Source organism: Coturnix japonica, chromosome 5 (genome assembly GCF_054131305.1).
Source record: "Coturnix japonica strain WE chromosome 5, WE-NBRP24, whole genome shotgun sequence".
Classification (NCBI taxonomy): Eukaryota; Metazoa; Chordata; class Aves; order Galliformes; family Phasianidae; genus Coturnix; species Coturnix japonica.
In genome coordinates, this window is record NC_140667.1 from 14,466,458 (window position 1) to 14,485,217 (window position 18,760).

An 18,760-nucleotide genomic window follows, 5' to 3' on the forward strand; every position below is an offset into this window, starting at 1 on the left:
CAATTAGAAGTGATAGGTAGGTTTGCTGGTAGGGGCAGACCTTTAGAAGAGAACTGAAAAGTTGTTGATATGTTACATTTGCTTCTTAAAAGTACATGTAGACTAAGGTGATAGAGAAGAACTGTTCCCTAATATCAGGCTGTTTCTGCACCAGACAGTAGAGAGAAATGGGAGGAGGGTGAATGGTTATGTTATTTATTTTGTAGAAGCTGTTTGCACAAGACACAGAATAAATAAATAAATCAATAAAAGGGTGAAACTAAATTTCTCATCAAATTCTGCTCACCTTGTGCTGAGGGTCCTGCTCAGTCTTGCATTGACTAGACAGTAAATATTTGACCCACCTCCAAAGGAGACTCAGAAACAGTCGCTGGTCATAGTAATTTGTGAAAAATTCTGTAGCTGTGCTTTCTGAACGTGAGTCCAGAGAACGGAGGGCAAACGGCCTTCAGATCTAAAGCTGATTCAAAGAAAGTCGGTGGCTGGCACAAATACTGCAAGAGAGATGAGACGTGCCGTTAAAAAACTACCGTGACCCAATCTGCCTGCGAGACACCGGCATCTTTAAATTGGTAGTTATTTTCTCTTGTGCTAATTAGTAGAGCCTACAGTGGAAGTGCATATTCTGTCAACTCAGACTCAGTAAGTCAAGGAGGAAGACTGTGCCTTTTAGGTATACTTTTAGGATAAACTCTTCCTATCAGGCACGATACATTATCTGGTGTCCCATCCTTCACTTGAGATAGCGGAAAATGTCCTTTTCCCCAGCTAAGATCGCAAGTGCATCCGGAAAGATGAACAACGGAGGCTTTTTGCTTTTGAACATATCCTAGCACAGTGTGCTCCTATGGACAGAGCACCCTGGACAGATGGATCGTGATTTGTTTGTACTACCTATATGTCCTATATGTATATCTATGTTTCCTGTTTATCTTTATATGTTTTTATTAACTCAAAGACCATTTGAAATGATCCCCTTCATTTAAACATCCTCTAGATTCTATCCGCTTGTTTGTGCCCCCGGGAAAATCGATCCGTGTAGCGTACTGAGCATGACTGTAATAAGGGAGAAAGAAATAAAATAGACAGTGAAATATGATGTGCTCCCTCCAGAAGGAAAAGTAGAAGCCTGAAGCCAAAGTCCAAAGGTTACGTACTGTGGTAATGGTCTTATCTAACCGGATTATACCAAGTATTTGCAGGCAAACAGATTGAGACACGCTGCGGTCACGAAAGGACTGCAGGAAAGCCTGCCGAGACCGCCGGTCACCCCGTGCTCTCTGTTGGGTTGGATTGCGGCGACAGGAATGAGAGCCCTTCGAGGTCAAGCTGTTGTCTTCGGGCTACATCCTTCTTTAGACATCCGCAACGGTTCAGGATGCTTCTATAGAGGCTCTGAGGTGAAAATCTGGAATGTGTGGGAGCTTCCTGTGCTTCTGACGTAGAGGTTATGTAGACATCTAGACCGCTAAGTGACGCTTCTCCCGGTGGCTTCTCTCCCTTTGCTTTCCCTACCTCCCTCTTAGTGAACCTGTTGGCAGTCCTGATCTTGAACTCTCCACACCCTCCCTGATCTGTCTTATCTGTGAATTCAGCTTCTGCCGCTTCTGCAGGTTTCTCATACATCTTCATAGGCGGATCCAAAAATGGCCTAGTTCTGCAGTAACTTCTGACTGCGGTCACTTTTTTTTCCAGCTTCCCGAATGCACGGAGCTCTGCATCTGATTTGTCTTGCCGGTTCTTTTCAGCATTTCAGGATCCACCTGATGTTTGCGTTCCCTTCCACCGGACTGCAGGCCTTGCTAACGAGTACCCTGTACACCTGCCACAGTTTGGTTGTCGGGCTTCATTTCTCTTTCACTGATACTTTTCCAGCTGCATTCAATAGATTTATGCCGTCTGTGTCTTTTTAATGTGCCTGAACGGAGATAATGGAACAAGACTTTTATGTAGTTCTGTGAAACAGCCTTTGCCCCGAATCTCCTGCTTCAACAACCTCATCCTCAGATGATGGCTAATCCCCATGCCTAATGCTTCCTTTCCATTAGCACCCGAGCATCTTCACGCTGGCTTTCATCACTGTACCTGGACTATCCCCTTGGTGCTGCCATTTTCACGCGTAGAGAGTTCTACCTGAGAAACCACACCGGCCTAGTGCAGGACACGGGCAGAGCCTTCCTGACGCCCCGGAGCTGCCCTGTTTGTCTCCTGTTTGCGGCTCTTGAGCCCTTACACTTGCTCTCGAGCAGCCATTACCTTAGGACCGCTTCCAGCACCGATGTTGATGTGGGAAGACATTTGCTTTGTACGGGAAAAAAAACGCTAGGCTGAAACCACAGTTGTGTATGTGCAATTTCACTTCTGCTCTTTTGCTTATGTTCTTTTGCTGATCAGGAGGCGCGTGCGTGAGCAGGACTGACCTCTCATCCTGCGCTTACAGCCAGCGGGTCATTCCCAAAGGCTGGGAGCGCGCTCGGTGCTGTGCCTGGCTACCTGCCCCTGTGCAGTTATCCGGAGCTCATCAGCAGGGAGGGAGTCTCGGGGCACCTCCCAAACATTGCTCACCGCCACCTCCCTCGAGGAGATTGCTGGCAGAGATAAGGAAACGCCTGCCCTGCTGCAACTGGTGTTGCGGCTGCTGTGTTATTGCTGGCAACCGTGCAGGTAGGCTGCGCTGCCAAGTTTCTTCATTGTGGTGTTCCGATGACAAAGCTTAGATTAAAACCTATTAAAAATACAATATAGTCAAAGTAAAACCAATGCAAATATTTTATGTTTAAGTAATCAGATTCTCTGTGCTGTGGAATGGTGCAGTGCGTGCGCGGTGTGGCTGATTCTAGTACTTCACTGTCCGGTATTAGTTTTCACTAAAACACCGACGGTGAGGCCGATCGTGAAGAAGATGTGGCTATCCCTACCCTCTAATTGTTGTAGAGCTCATCGCAAATGAAGCGTTCTCATAGTGAACTAAAGGAAACGGCTGTAAGTCTGAATGCAGTTCTTAAACATCTCGCCAAGCGTAACGTTAGCTATGGAGTTCAGCTTCACAGGTGGAAGAATAAGAAAAGACAAGTACCTTGGAAAAAGTAAACTCCGATAATGCTGCAGAGAACATATGATCTTAGCAGAAAGGAATTTTTAAAAGACTGGGGAAGAAAAACTCCTATTCTTTAAGCTCCGCCAATGAAAAAGAAAAAGAAGGATCTATATATACGCCTAATAAATGTACACGTTTGGGGCAGGAAAAGAAATCAGTTTGTGGTGTCTTGGCCTGCCGGCACGGCTGGCTGCACATACAGCTCAGCTCTCTGTTTGAACGGCAAGTAAATCTCTGCATACTCTGCCTTTGCTGGAGATCTGGAAAGCTGAGCGTTCAGGTGTGTTGCAAGGTAAGCAGTATTAGTGAGCTGGTCTCCTTCTGGAACCGTGTAAATGAAAAAGGACATAACGCAGCTCTGGCACCGTTTGCTCTGATGACCCCAGTGTGTGTGCGTGCGTGTGCATCTCCCACCCCCTCCCCAAGCAAGTATGTGTAGAAGGCAGTCGGCTTGATAAACCGCCGCTGCTGGATGAATTGAGATCAGCCGCTCGTGCTGGAGCGTCTTTGCTCAGTCAGTAGTTTCGGATGATGTTCTGGATATTGCATTCTCACTCTGTTTTCCAAATGAAACCAAGGAGATGACTCGCCATCGACCAGGGAGGCCACTGGGTACCTCGCTGAGATTTGGGGGCTTTTTCCTGTAGAGCTCCCTGTGAGGAAAGCAACAAGTCTAATACAAGGGAGGCCTCCTGCAGCCCTTTCCCTTTAAGCCCAAAGAGAGACCTTAAGAAAATACGTCCCAGTAATACGAGGGACAAATAAGAAGCAATTTAGGAGCAAAAAAGGCAGTTCTATTTACGCACGTAAAGGTGAATGTTTGCCGTAGCGTTTTCTGTTTTAGATCTCCCTTCCTCTGATGGAATTTTGTTTTTTGTTGGCCTCGAAACCATCTTTGTCGTCCTTTCTTCCTATTTTCTCCTTTGCTCACGTTTTCATTCTCTCTGAAAAGTAACATTCCATTTTTCTTCCCGCCCTCCCCGACTCGCGCTCCGGGTTTCTGCAATTTTCCTTTTCAATCTTCTCCTCGTACAATCACTCCCCGCTCCCTCCTGCCTCTCCCACCTTCACCGCACCTCCAGTGTCTTCAGCACAGCTCCAGCTCTACAAAACAACAGCAATCATATAACAATTTACAACCATTAGCCAATTGAGTGTAACACCTCTCTACAAGGCAGGTAATCATTTACAAACGCTGCTAAGCTACTGCTGTTTTGTGTGACAGATTGTTCAGCTGCTTCTGCTCTCTTGAAGGGCCCCGGACAACAATGGTAAGGCTGTGAAAGCACAGGGTTGGGATGAACAACTAGAGCAGTGTGTGGGGAACTACAGACATCTGCTAACACACTGCTGAGCTCTGAACTGTCCTTTTACTCCCGGTTTTGCGAGCATTACATGCGTTCCGTGCCTCTATTGTCAAACTGGCTGCATCTCGAGGAGGAAAAAATCGAAAGGAAAAAAAAAAACAGATGAAAAAAGCAGTCTGCAGCCTGCTCGGAGCTCGTCATGCAGCACTTCCTAAAACTGCACGCGACAACTGGTTTGTCTTCTGCATCCTGTGACCGCCATGCTGTCATCATGTAAGCTAAGCCGTGCTGAAGTAGTGAGAGGCCATTGTGTCTGCTGAAGGCGGTCGGTGAGTATGTGAACGGTGCGACGTTACTCAGGGACCGACAATCTGCAGTGCTGGGTGGCCTTTTTCATAAAGGTAGGTTTTTGGTTTTTAACCTAAATTAATTAAGGAGCAGGTTGATTCTGAAACAGCTAAGCCACTTCAAAGTGCTGAACCTAGATTCTTAATGGGGAACAAGGAAGTGAAAACAGGGTCAAAGCAGACCATGTCTGCGCGTTGTTCTCAACCCCTTCATTTCCCATACAGGGTGAGCTCTGGTGGCATTTTAAAAATGGCAGCGCAACATCTGCCATACAAAAGGAGAACTGAGGTGTGCGGGAGGGAGCGTGGCGTATTCAAAAGCCACTGCTCTCCTTTTAAAGAAGATGAGCCAGATAGCCAGATGTTTCCTATGTTTCCTTCTCCCCCCCCTCCCCCCCTCCCCCCAAGTCCTGGTCATGCTTCCATTGACTCCAGTCGCTGTAGGATATATCCCTCTTTACTCTCTTTTTTAATTTCTTTCACCACAACCCCAGTTAACTACTCTGTTCCTGCCAGTCCTGGTTGTCATGTGAACGATGTATTTGGCGCTGTTCGCTACGTAAGATTTTGAATAGATCGCTCCCGCTTGTGGCACAGGGAGGTCGGGGGGCTTTTCTCATTTCCACAGTACGATTTAAATCATGTTTCAAAAAACCCACTGCCGTTTCTTTAGGAAGCCACACAAGCCGGAGGTCTGGAAAGCGCACGGACCCAGTGTAGAGCACCACATCCAGCTGTGCCGTCCCTACAGGTACCTGCGAATCGTGCTAGATGTCCATCTGCGTCTTCAGGTAAGCACGCAGACATTCCCACAAGTCTGGTCTCGTGCTACTTTGGTAAGTGCTTTTGAAAGCCGCACCCTGCATTAAAAAGAGATGGACGTGGGAGATAAAGATAAATGCACAGAACACTTTCATTTTCTTTATTTTCAATCGATACTGTATGAATACAAAGTTTCTAGAAAGCTACAAAAATTCTACCACTTTATCAAGAAGGCATCAAAATGTGTCACTTTGCAAAGACATGAAAACACCTGCAGTAACCGACACAAAAATAGCATTTTTAGAGTGATGAAATAATTGCACTTAACTGTCATGGATATTAAAGTTATCACACATATGTACCGCGAAAGCTAGAATACATTTTTTTTTTAATTTTTTTTTTTACAAAGCACTTTATAAAAAAATTCTCTGCACACAAAACCTATAATTTTCATATTACTATCATACTAAAGATAAAGTCACTTTAAAGCCAACACTTAAAACATTTTAAACAAAACATGGAAAAAAACCAAAAACCAAAAAAAAAAAAAAAGGTACCAGTACCTACACACAGACAATAACAAATACAAGAATACTGTACTGCCAAGAGGTTTGACTGCAACTCCTTTTGAAAGCTTCGGCAAATATGTGAAGAAAACATTAGAGAACGTTTGCTTTTTGATCCATCCAAAGAGCATTCCCTCCCTGTCTAACCTAGAGGTACTTCATCATCAAAAGGCGAGCTCTACATCAAAAGTTACCGGCAGCAGTACAATATTAAAGTAACCACTGACCATATATGAATATGCTTAAGTCACAAACCCATTTTATACACATTACACAAATAAACATAAAGTGAGAATTCCATTAAGTCATTTACAAATGTGAACAAATGCACATGGCAACCAAAAAAAAAAAAAAAAAAAAAAAGGAAAAAAAAAACCCAAACAGAACAAAACCCCAACCTGTTTTACATAAAATGCACTGAAGAATTAAAGGCTATTCGGGTTTTCAATGTTATAAAATTCTCTTGTCTTTCTTTTTTTCAGGCACATATTGTATTTTTTGTCTGCAGTCATGAGCCTGGATCAAAGAGGCCCATAAAACAAAACAAAAACACGTATTCTGAAAGGAGGTAACAGGAATCTGTCTCCTTTTTGTCAACTGAGTGCATTTAAGATTTAATTCACACACTAAACTAATTACATGACCTCAGCAAGAATGACCTGAAAAGCTAAAAAAGATAAAGATCTCCAAAGCGTGTTTTGTATTTTGAATTATCAAGCCTTGTTCTTTTTTAGGGGAATAAGCATCTTGTCATGAGAAGGGGGGGGGGGGGGGGTGGGGTGGTGAAGGGAACGGATATCATCCTGAGAAAAATACAAAACTGGACTCTGTTATCACATCGTCACATCTTCTGTTTGACCAGGTATGCGGATCAGTATGGGTCAAGTAAAGAAGAGAGAAAACATTTCTCAGTATGAATGATCCAGGAACACTGGAAAGGGAACCGCTTCCAAAGCAAGTATGCCCTAGGAGCTGCGTTGGAGAAATAAATAGATATGGATTAGTATGTCAAATGTTGTATCTGCCTCGAACTGGCCAGTTACTTACATTCAACAGTAATGTACACCCTTCATTACTTAAAATAGCCTACACCGTATAGGTTTTAACGGAAGAAGCTACTGCCGACCTGACTGAGCCGTAGCCGCAGCGGAAAGGGAACGCGAGAAACAGGCATAATATCTGCAATTCCTTCAAAATAGTGGTGCAGTACCTAAAGAAAATGGTTTTGGAATTCAAGTAAGTAAAACTACGCTTGCCAGTAGCAATTTTTAACAGCCCCGAATGGTACCGTTATGCTTATTTTAATGAGACGGAAGTGTACTTAATCACAAATAAGGGTTAGTAAGACTGAAATGTTTGGTAATAACTCCAAAGTATTCGCTCAGCTTGTGGGGCGGAATAGTCTTTGCCCTACCTCAGTCTCATTGAATTCAACGGGATTCCTCGTCTTATGGAGGTGAGTGAGATTTAGACCTTGAAGGATTAACAAAAATAATATTTTGGAGACAGGGAATTTGAATTATCACGAGATTTACCACACAGTGTCACAATATTTCTATATATAAAAAGTTTATCTTAGATATCATCAAGTACTTTAAAAATCAAGTTAAAATCGTATTCACAACTATATAATCCCTCTGACCGCTTTTGGTTTTGCTGATATTTGTTTTTTCTAACGTCTTTCTCTTAAAATCTCGATCCTCTTCCCACCGATTTAAGTCATAGCGTACACGGTACGGCCCCCGTTCACAAAAGATATCAAATACCGACACATTCTCTCAGAGGAGCTAATTAATTGAGCTAATTAATTTTCTTTCTACCAAGACATCGTACGGGAGAAAAACAAAACAAAGCGACCCTGTGTTTTCAGCAGCGCTGGCTAGAACTTCTCCGACAGCACCTTCATCCACAACGCTCACACTTAACAGTTCGACGCTTCAAACCCCACCGTCGCGTGTACCCCAGCTATTGGCTGTTCTCCATTTTCATCTTGTTTTATGCACCTGACCTTCAGCGTGCACGGTTCAGTAAACAAAGTCTTCCACCTAAACAAAAAATCCTTGCACACACTGAAATATTATTAGAGGAGAACAATAAAAGTCACATTGGCCCACCGTCTGAAATTCAGCAGCGCGTGGATCTCGTTATGCAGATACACGGCCTGATGAGGAGAATATAAATGCGAACCGTTTTTGTTTTTCTATTGTAGACAAACCAGTAGCTGGTTTGTAGTGCTGTCAGAAATGGCGAACGGTACATTATTCTCCAGCAGGTTGATCGTTCGCAAAATCAGCTCGCTATAAATGGTGCTCTTTTGTGAATGGAGGCCTGTATTTTCAACATATTCCAAAAAACCAAAGGCATTACGGTGATAACTAAATATTTTTGGTCTCTCTACAAATCGTCATTATTATGGCAGCACTTTTCTAAGCTGGAATTTCAAACCAAAGGCACTTTCACGCTAGAGTGCAGAAGAGTCACGATTAATTATTTGGTCATGAAATTTTAAAAGGCAGCATTATTAATACAATTCACTTTTCACGGAGAACTATGAATCTGTAACCTTTCCTTTTGGTATAGACATTTAATCGCGTAGCGATGGGGACTGACTTGTACTGAGGGTCGGTTTACACCAAGCAGTCGAGGAGCTTATTCTGCGGGGGGAAAAATACAGTTCATTTAAAAATGGAACCAATTAATAAAACAACGTATCAATTTTATGTTAAGAGGCTAAAGGTATTTCTAATATAACGCTAAGGCACTGCATATTGTAATGCTTTGGCAGCTCTCAATTAAAAGATCCCTACAAAAAGTAACAGTAACGAGATAAATACTTCCAGCTTACAAAAGAGCTCACAGTTTACAGGCAGCCTGTTGGACTTCACGCCACACACTGAACAGCTGAAGGATTAAGGCTTTTAAGAATTAACATATACAGGGTACGGATCATTTACAGAAGTGTAAAGAAAAGACGAAGGAAGTAGTTTCCCTAATGTTACATATGTGAACACCAAAAGACATTGTGACTTTTTATACCCTATAGTTATGACATATGTAGTGTGCCAGATTCTGTTCAAAAGACTGTACCTGGTTTTGCAAATTGACTTACACGCTTGATACGCCTCAAAGAGTTCACTTGTTATTAAAACAGAAAATCACAAAAACCACAATTAAAACCCTAAATAAAAGACAACTTTAGAGCAAAATAAAACAAACAAACAAAAAAAAAAGTAGATTTTGACTTGTAACACCAAGTGCTTAGAATAAAGGGCTACCGTTAGGCTGTTACAATGCAGTGCTTTTCCTGATGTGATCGTTAGTGTTTAAAATGAGTGTTAAGAGACCCTAACGTGGACATATTTCGCTGTTCTGTTCACAGAATATAAACTGAAAGATCATCAGCCCTAATATCCACAGCTAGACATCACGGCCATCGTTCGCCTACTAGAGTTAGATCGGCGGCAGGCTGAGGGATCTGAGCGGCCTCCCTGCCCCACAGATGTCTGTATGGCGAGTCCGCAACGACCCGCTGCTGCATCTAGGTGATATTCTGGTCTGGATAAATTCAGTTACTGGAAATTCTGACAGAGAGTACGATATAATTTCTTAAAAAATCCAGAAATTGAGACTTTTTCAAAGACTACGGCGCCGTTGCCGAGGAGTAAATTCTAGATATAAAACATGCACGAGCACCGAAAGGGCAGTGAGCTGGGATCTGTTAAATGATAACTTCTTTGATCTAGAGCTGCAAAACACCTTCCCCAGAACGCTCTTCGCTGATACCTCATGACTGACCTTTAAGGTGGCTCGCGCTTGGCCAAGCGGTCCTGAGCCTTTCACACAAATGCTTTGCACAAGGACCCGCTGCTGGCCCGGCACCTGCTGAAACAACAACTGCTGCCCGGGCAGCTGAAGGGCAGTGCTGGGCGTGCAGAAGAAAAGAAACTGAGGAACATTCTGACTCAGGTAGGAATTATGAGAACACTTATCTCACGTGTGTGTACCCTCATATAATCGGTCACGCCCACATCCTTGTTTTGAATCTGCACGCCATTAAAATATCTTCAGCTGCACTTCGCTTCCTGGAGTCTTGCACGATATAGAAGAAGGGCGAGCGCTAACAAATCCAAATGCAAAAAGGACATCAGAACCCACGTGGTACGTACACGTTTGTTTCAGGTAAGGTCTTTGCCAGTCCGAACTGGAGAGAGAACTGGACAGAAGTGTTAAAGCACCATGATAAAAAAGGAAGAGGAGAAAAAAAATCTCCCCTTTCCAAACTTCTTTGCCTGATATTGCTTGTGATTTCCTAGCATCTCATAGATATTAAAGCTGTTGATCCTTTCAGAAGTGTATGCATTCTTCTCTCAAACACTATAGTGTTTGGCTTTCAGTTTCAAATTACTCAATGCTGTAGCAACGATGTCAGATGTTTCCACTTATCTGTTCAGAGTTGTGAGTTTTTCACTCAACTAGAAAACATAGTTGTCCACATAAAATATAACTGCACACACAAGACTACATAGAATGTGAGTCTAAATCTTCAGTATTTACCTACTTATTGCAAAATGAGCCATCTTCTTTTCATTAAATAATCAAATTTTCATATTAGTACAATACAACTTTATAATCTTTCAAAATACACTAGATATGTTAGGGGTAAAGGGTGACGCTTTTTTTCTCTGCAATACCTGTTTGAAAGTTTAATGGATTAGAAGATTAGTTTTAGCATTGAGAAAAAAATACAAAATTTGCCTAATTTTAGGACCTGTCTGTTTCTAAACAGGCATTTCTTAAGGCTATATTTTTTCATTTGGTTTCCAACAGAAAAAAAAAAAAAAGGTTCCATTTTAAAAAATAATTTAGTGAATTATAACTGTCTATCCACCCTAATTAGTTACAAAGATAATTCTATAAAGGTAATTAACTTTGTGTACTCATTTACAGTTATAGCTAAAGATTCATTTCAATTTCACTCGCATTGTAAAACAAGTATTTTGTGTTGGAAAAAAAAAACAAAACAACAAAAACCTTAAAAACGCTGTCAGTTTTTCCCCATGGCAAATGCTCTGTCGTACATTTTTCTATCAGAATTAAAAATAGGCCTCCACAGACAGAGGCGTTCGGTTCTTAAATACAGTCTTCCCAAAGAACTGTGGTTTACAAATTTGAAGAACACTTATTTTAGAAATAATTTTTACAACTGTACCAGAATTTCACAGCTACAATTATATATGAACACATTAAAAATGACTCACTAAAACGGGATTTAGAAAAATGCGGGTGAAAGTTGGGCCAGAGGCACTGCCACTTAGTGTTGAGGTTTACAGTCTGTGTTTTGATAAAGAAGTGAAATGAACTGTATATATAAATAACCGCTCAGTCCTTTACAAGCCTGTAGATGTGATGCTGTGCTCCATGTTCGCTGTTCGACACTTCAAATACACAAGCCATGCAGAGTAGGGTTTCTTGCGTATCCCTGTTCGTTACAACCTATTTGAGAGGAAGGAAGAGGTGGACAATGTATCATACACTTGAAAACCCCAGAGCCAGAAGAAGAAACAATTGGTTAAATTTAGGCAGCGTTTAAATGTCACTGTTTGAGACGACCTCTCTCTCTTAAGCTGACCTCCGTGACCGCACTCACACAGCAGAGGCTTCTGACACGGGGTCACACAGATTCGTCCCGCCCTGGCTTCTTGACCGTGAAACACTGGCTCGATCATCCTCAACCCACACCAACTTCAGTCCCAATTCAACAAAGAGAGCGCGCCCTTGTCCCCTTGTGTTTGGTTACCAAAAGGCAACTGAGCCGAGCACGCCCCTCTCTCACACACTGCGTGGCTCTGAGCTGCTGCCTCGCCTCTTCCCTGCTGCTATCGGCCGCCGGTCCTGCCTGAATCCTACCGTGGCAGCAGCATTGCGTGGTTCTAAATGCAATAAGAACGTGTTAAGAATGGCTTTGCAAAGCCATGCTGAAAAAGCAGGGTAGCCGGATGACATTGGCTCAAAAGCTAGTACGCAGACCGTTCTTCATGCTTTAGATCACCTGTTGGGTGTATCCTCATCATTACTGCATGCTTTCCATGCCCAAGATCTAATTAACGCCACTGACATTTGCAGTATTATAACTGCCATCTCAGTGAGAACACATTAGATGAATGGGGTGGTTCCAAGTTACTGCCTCGGGCTCTCTACAAAAACCAAACGGAGACTTCAATTGAAAATAAGAGCGGTAAGCTGAATATCTGGAAAACAACAGAGATGTTTGTTCATGTTCTCAGCCAGCTTATCCTTCTCATCCTTGGCGTCTATAGTGCATGATTCCAAGGGTATTATTCTGAACTCACTGAGATTATTTGTTTAGTAGGCAACACGACTAAGGGATTCGGAAAGTGGTTCCAAACATTGCACGTTAAGCAAGCCATACAGTGCCTGAGAATATTCTACAGATGAAAAATAAAGAGCGAATCCATACCAATAAAATCGTAAAATTTTCCAACACGCTGTTCATCATGTATTTCTCTGGTAAATGCTTCAGCTTGTGTATGAAGTTGATCATATATTCACACATCGGAGAGCGATTTATTCTGTACACAAATCGGCCGTTCTCAAACCTTGCGTATTCAGTCTGAAAAAACAAAAGCGTTTAGAGTAAGTCAAGTCACTTTAGAAAGGTCAGAACCACGAATGCTACGTCTGTGTTTTTTCCTTCTTTGTGTATACAGAAGAGAGTGGGTTTAGCCACACAAACGCCCCTCCCTCCCCCCAACCTGTGCTATACAGTGCCTTGCTAAAAATTCAAAGGCCTCTAATGGTTAAAAGTTACCGCACAATCTGTTCTCCAACCTGTGAATTGAACGCTGGGAAGAAGATTCCACACAGTAAACCCAATCCCATTAAAAATGAATAAAGTGGAAAAGTTACGATGAGATTGTTATGACTGATTTTACAGCGGTGTTTGAGACAAGCAGCTGTGAAGAACAGAATTCCGCCAACGTATTTATGTATAAATATATACAAGCAAACAGCTACATATTACTGCATGACTTACTTAATATGCAACTTGGAAATGGCATAGAGATGCAAAGCTGCAGTCATAAGAAAACCATACTGATTTATGTCAGCCACCGCAAAAGGGGCTGACAGGGGCTGGAGGAGGGCTCCTGTGGTTCCTGGACTCCTGCTGCCTAGAAACCAATTGTTCCTATGTTCTCCTCGCTCATTTGTGGGATTTCTTGGTTTCCTCCAAGCAAAGAATACCATAAACGATGGAAAACTTTTTATAGCCACCACGCACAGGAATCACATATACAAGGGATGCTCTGGAAGTAACGCCTCCTATTTTATTAGATCGGTCCACAACAGATACCGGTAGGTTAGCGATAGAGGTGGAAATTTCCTGCCAATCCATTCCATGTGGTTGCTGTGTGACAGGTGGCAGCAGAGGGGCAATGACAAAACTGTGTATGACACGGAAGTGCACGCACAGCAAAGAATTGTGTATGGGAAATTGGTAATCACGGCCTGAACCTCCGATTAATCAGCTGAGGCAAGTGTTGGGTCAGCTGCGGAAGCACAGGTGAGAGTATTTTAGCTGTGCTCCCGGAACGGGTGAAGCTCGACTGCACCTCCTCTAAGACCTCATTTAAGGGCTGACCGCCACCGACGCAGCATCTCTTGAAGACTGCTCCCTGGTGGAGATTGCCCCAGCTTTTCCAGCCAAGGCATCGATACTGGTGAGTTTTCCTTTACAAATAACCTTTTGAATATTAGAATCATCTTTGTTACCATCTTCATATTGTTCAACCTTACACGGTGTCACTGAATTCCTCCACTTGAAAAAAAAAAGGCACCCAGTGACATTCATTAATGCTCGCTGATCGTTTACAGAGATGAAACAGTGGACGCTGGCATAGTGAGTGGAAGGAGGTGCACTGCAGCAATGGTAACAACACTGTGAAAGCCAAGTGGCATTCCAGACAGCCATGCAGAATGTTACGAGCAGGGCATGCGGGCTCTTGTTCTTGACCGGTGAGCTGAGGGTTTGGTTGATCAAACGGTCAAATACTGTTATACATATCTGTTGTGTTTGTCATAGAAATAATTAGGAGGCATTACTTTCAGAGCAACTTCTGCAGTATAAGGAGGACATGAGACTAATACACCTATAAAATGCTCAACCTAACTGCCCATTCAAAAACTATTCTGCGTGCAACAGATGAGGGTGAGGGGCTTAGTGCAGAGAAGATAAGCTAATCGGATACAGTATTGTTGCACAGTAAACCAAGTAAACCAACTTGACCAGTCCATACACTCTGGGGGCTTAGAACAGAGAAGTCCAAAATACATAAAGGCCGATTAATGTTAGAAAACATTTACCTTTCCATTTAAAGGTACCGGTGACCATGAAAATTACGCCCTTCTGTGTGTAAGATAACTGTAGGTAGCGAAGAAAAACAGACCACCATCCTCTGTCACTGCAGGACTGTCCAAACAGGCCACGTGGTTGGATGAGAGTTTGGAAGTGGGAGCGAAAAGCATTTTTTCTTCAACGCTTTTCTGCTGTGACAGAGGAGGTTGCGCTGATGTCAGATGCGGGCCGAATGGAGAAGGATTCCAAGCAACAGGGAACTAGAATGTTATATACTGTAGTGTCACTGGACACACAGCGATTTACAACAGACCCAAACCTTCCTGGGAAGGAAAACACTCTCTTGGGAAGAGGAAGGCAGAAGCAACATAAGTAAAAACCAAAAAGAACCAGAGATTCACCACAGCCCACCCCGATACCCACCTCTACTTTTTCTACTACTTGCTTTCCGAAGGAGCAGACTTTGGTGGAACAGGTGATTGTCATGTTTTCTGAGCTCTCGTACTGACTGGTGACTCCATAAAATGCTCCTGTATCATCTTGAATGTTGCAGTTTAAGTCAGCCTGTTGCGGAAAAAGCAAAAGATGCCGCAGATGTTATTTTTCATTTGATAACCTCGGAAGTATAAACTGAAGTTCACACTGCGCTGGTTTTCGAAATAGGGGAGGGAAAAGGGAGTGCGGTAGTGACTACGATGGCAGTGGACAATATCAAAGAAAGAACCTGCATAAATCATTGAAGTAGAAACCTTCGGGAAGCAGCAATTTCTTCAAACTAAACAACAAAAGAGAGGACGGTATTTCTCTTAGCTACAGGTGACCTTTCTTGTCTGGCAAAGAGAGGAAGTCCTTTTCCTTTCCTTAAACAATGAAATCGCTGCTACAAAGGAAGATGGCTGTGCAACTTGGGAATCGATCTCTAATAAACTCTGTCAAGCCATATGGCCCCAATTCAGAGAGCTGTTTAACTTCACTGAGCTGCATGACGCAGTTCACGGGCTTCACGTTATCAGTGCGCTTACTGAGCCGTGCCTATTGGACCAATAAAATAGTACCGAAAGTATTTGATTTCTTTCAGTATTTCGCTACGGCCTGAATAACGACCCAGCTGCCTCTCACATCTAGAGCCAGAGACTGAGACGTGCAGGATCAAGTGAGGAACAGCATTCCCTTTAATTATTTATGTCCGAGTCTTGTGCACAGCGTGATTCATTTGGTTACAAAGCAAGAGCACTGGTCGCATGCTGAATCCCGCCTCCCCAGGCCTGCAACAGAACTGAAGCTTTGCCGCCGCTGTGCTCTTCGTCATCACGAAATCATTTTCACAAAGCCTTCAACCTGAAAGAGCACTAAGATGGACAAAGGCAGAGACCAGAGATATCCGCAGCTGGATCTGTTGATTCAGGTATTAGCGCTGCTGACATCTTTGGTGCCTGAGGAGAGAGTGGGCAGGGTTTTCTTTTTATGTGGAAACAGCCCATCAGCTACTGCGGCACAACCTTTAGGAAATCACAAGAGCTTACAGCTGCCCCGAAACGAGCATATTTGGTCACAGAAATATTCTTCTGCAGCAGTTTCACTTACAACTCTAGCCTGGCTTGTTCCTACTGCTTTTCATTGCTAAAACAGAAATAATACAAAACTGGAGACCTTTAATAAATGTGTTTATTTACTGGCCATCGTGGAGCATTTATAATTCTGCCTTCGCTGCATTTCAGGCTGTTTGTAACTGCTATTTAATGTTTAACTAGGCAACAGCTCATTAATTCTACTTAGTGTCTACAATCCATATTTGTGGCACAACCTTCTGAGGCAATATGCTGATAATAGCAATTCTGAGATGCTCTGTGGTACGGAGAAGACGTGGGTCTAATATTATTTCAGGCTAGCTTTGGTAAATTACTCAGCGGAGAAGTCTCTGGAGGCTTACACGCTGTAACACAAACAGCCTTATAGTCACATCTTTTGCATAACAGAAAGAAATCCTATCACCATTACACCTTGTTTCTCGAACATGTGTCGCACGAGGTCAGCAGTCAGCGTTTAACGTACAGCTAACGCAGGACTCGCAGCGCTCTGCCATACATTGACCTGAGCTAATGGCAAATAAGCATTTTGTCATTGCAGCTGGTTTGCAGTTACATCTAAATATGAAGAACTGCAGCAGCCATCGACCACCTCACAGCTGCTCTGCAGGAATTCCTGAAGAGTAAGTGTTTCTGAGAAAAGGATTATACTGCTGTGACATATCCCCTTGTCTTAAAAAGTAATTATTTCGGTTGCTCCTGCAATTACAGTTTTACCACACGATGTTTTTTCTTTCCCTTTAAGGTATCAGAAATAAATTTAGAAATTGTAAACAAAATGCTCCTCACAATTTTACGTTGTCAAAAGGAATAACTGCATAGACCTTACATTGCAAGCAGCCATAACAACTACTAACAGGGGCTACAAAATAACTTTTCATCTGTTTCTATCTTACTTTGAAGCCCACCAAAAGAAAACAAAACAAAAAAAAAACAAACAAACAAAAAAACAACCAAAAAAACACTTGACATTTAACCTGGAAAGCAACACAGGGCCATCTGGCACACTGTTGATCACTCCCACAGTGCTTCCAGCTCTGGCTGAAATCACCAGCGGTCCTGTAGACACCAAAAATAGACACCGAGGCTCTGAAGCTTGAATGAGGAACACTTGAAATTATCACTCGACTGTCGTGATTTACTCCTGCACAATCACAACACTGTTGGAAAAAAAAAAAAAAAAAAACCCAAACCAGACACAAATTATCTGTATTTGTCCTCTGGTTAGGGAGTCTCGCATGCAAAGGAAGTGTTTCCAATGGGAAGATGCCTCTTCCTTTTAAACAGCAGTTTTGATGTTTAACAAGCTACCAACTGCTGAAGCTTTAAGACTCCTTCAAAAAGTGTAACACCACCATGAAATCATTTAAGAGTTGCCACCAGTGAATAGTCCTGAACGTAAACCTTCTCGTGACAGAATTCTCTCTATTCTCACCTACTAAAGACATCCTGCCCTTCAGCACGGGTTCAAATTTTTTCCCTAGAGGATGCGCACGCGAGCACTATGAAGGCGCAGGTACGGTTGCACAGAAGGGTGTGTCACTTCAAGTAGTCTTAGCATGGAAAATAAATCAGATTCCAGATGACTTTGTCGATCTTCATTACCTTTCTATCCTACTTTTCGAGAGAAGGGAAGATGGCCACCGGTAAAATACAAAGCTTTTAAATTATAAGAACTACTCACAAAGGACTTTTTAAATATGGCTTCCAGAGAAAGCGGTCCATTTACTCACATAATGGACACGTGAAGATGCATCCCTCAGACCAAAGCAACAGACGCCTGCTGTGGCTATGACAGTTGCAGATGTCATTCTGAGAGGGAGAACAGCCACGTGCTACCCCTATGCGCTCAGGTTTAGCAGGCTCCTCGCTAAAATACTGACTCCAGTTTTTGCGTCCGCATTTTAGAAAGGATGTAGGAAAATTGGAAAAGGTTCAGAAAAGAGTTACAAGAATGATTTCAGGTCTGGAAAACATCCTTTGTAGTGAATGACTAATGAAACTCCATCTACTTAGTTTTTCCAAGAGAAGTTTTTCCACGACTTTGTCATAGCCTACAAGTTGCTACATGGGGAAGAGTCTTCTGACAGATTAAATCTTGCATGAAAGGACATTAAAAGACAAAAAGCTGAAGCTACACAAAAGCTAAATGAAATACAAGGCAGATGCCGATATCCCTGATGGTGGTAAAATGCTCAAAAAATTATGAAATATGGTACAGTTGCCGTTTCTTAGGAATTTTTTAACGGGCCCACACACCTAACTGACGTGGAAGCTTAGCCCAAGTTGGCCTGTTGTCTGCATGCAGAAATTACTGCCCGTCTTACACACAGGAGAGGCAAGACTAGATAAATGTAATAATACCCAAACTGGCATCTATAACTTAACCTCAGTTTTCCTTCTTAACATTTTATTTTTCAGTGTGCCTGCAGCCTCTCCTGAGAACCAGCTTGGTCTCCTCATTCCCTTGGTGCTCACCATCTCGGTTCTCGTGCATTTTAGATGTAAGGTTGCAAGGCTTCCTGGGCTGTAAACCATCTTTCCCTTCTGTGCAGCTTCCAGTGCAGCTATGCCCCGATACCTGGCTGCAGGGATTTGTGGTTTGTGAGCACATACAGATAAATAACGTTCAGAATGGAGGGACGATCCCACGTAATGAACAAGAGTTCAGTTACTCGTTGAAAAATTCTCATTTAAATAATAATTTAAAATATGAGATCA

General features: G+C 42.7%; 1 protein-coding gene and 1 long non-coding RNA gene across 14 annotated transcripts in view; one reads left to right on the forward strand and one right to left on the reverse strand.

The window, feature by feature from the left end:
• The first annotated feature begins 1,084 nt into the window (after positions 1 to 1,084).
• Positions 1,085 to 9,309, forward strand: LOC146760693 (uncharacterized). Its single transcript, XR_014947057.1, has 2 exons — positions 1,085 to 4,805; positions 5,425 to 9,309. It is a non-coding gene; the product is annotated as an uncharacterized LOC146760693 (long non-coding RNA).
• TEAD1 (TEA domain transcription factor 1) overlaps positions 5,647 to 18,760 on the reverse strand; it is a 140,577-nt gene continuing 127,463 nt past the window's right edge. For all 13 annotated transcript variants that reach the window (XM_085550118.1, XM_085550117.1, XM_015863965.3 and 10 more), the window contains 3 exons: positions 14,877 to 15,017; positions 12,558 to 12,710; positions 5,647 to 11,572 (listed from right to left, as the gene is read on the reverse strand). In XM_085550118.1, coding sequence (XP_085406244.1) covers positions 11,459 to 11,572; positions 12,558 to 12,710; positions 14,877 to 15,017 — 408 coding nt within the window. In that variant the 3' untranslated portion in view covers positions 5,647 to 11,458. The remainder of the gene's footprint in view (positions 11,573 to 12,557; positions 12,711 to 14,876; positions 15,018 to 18,760) is intronic.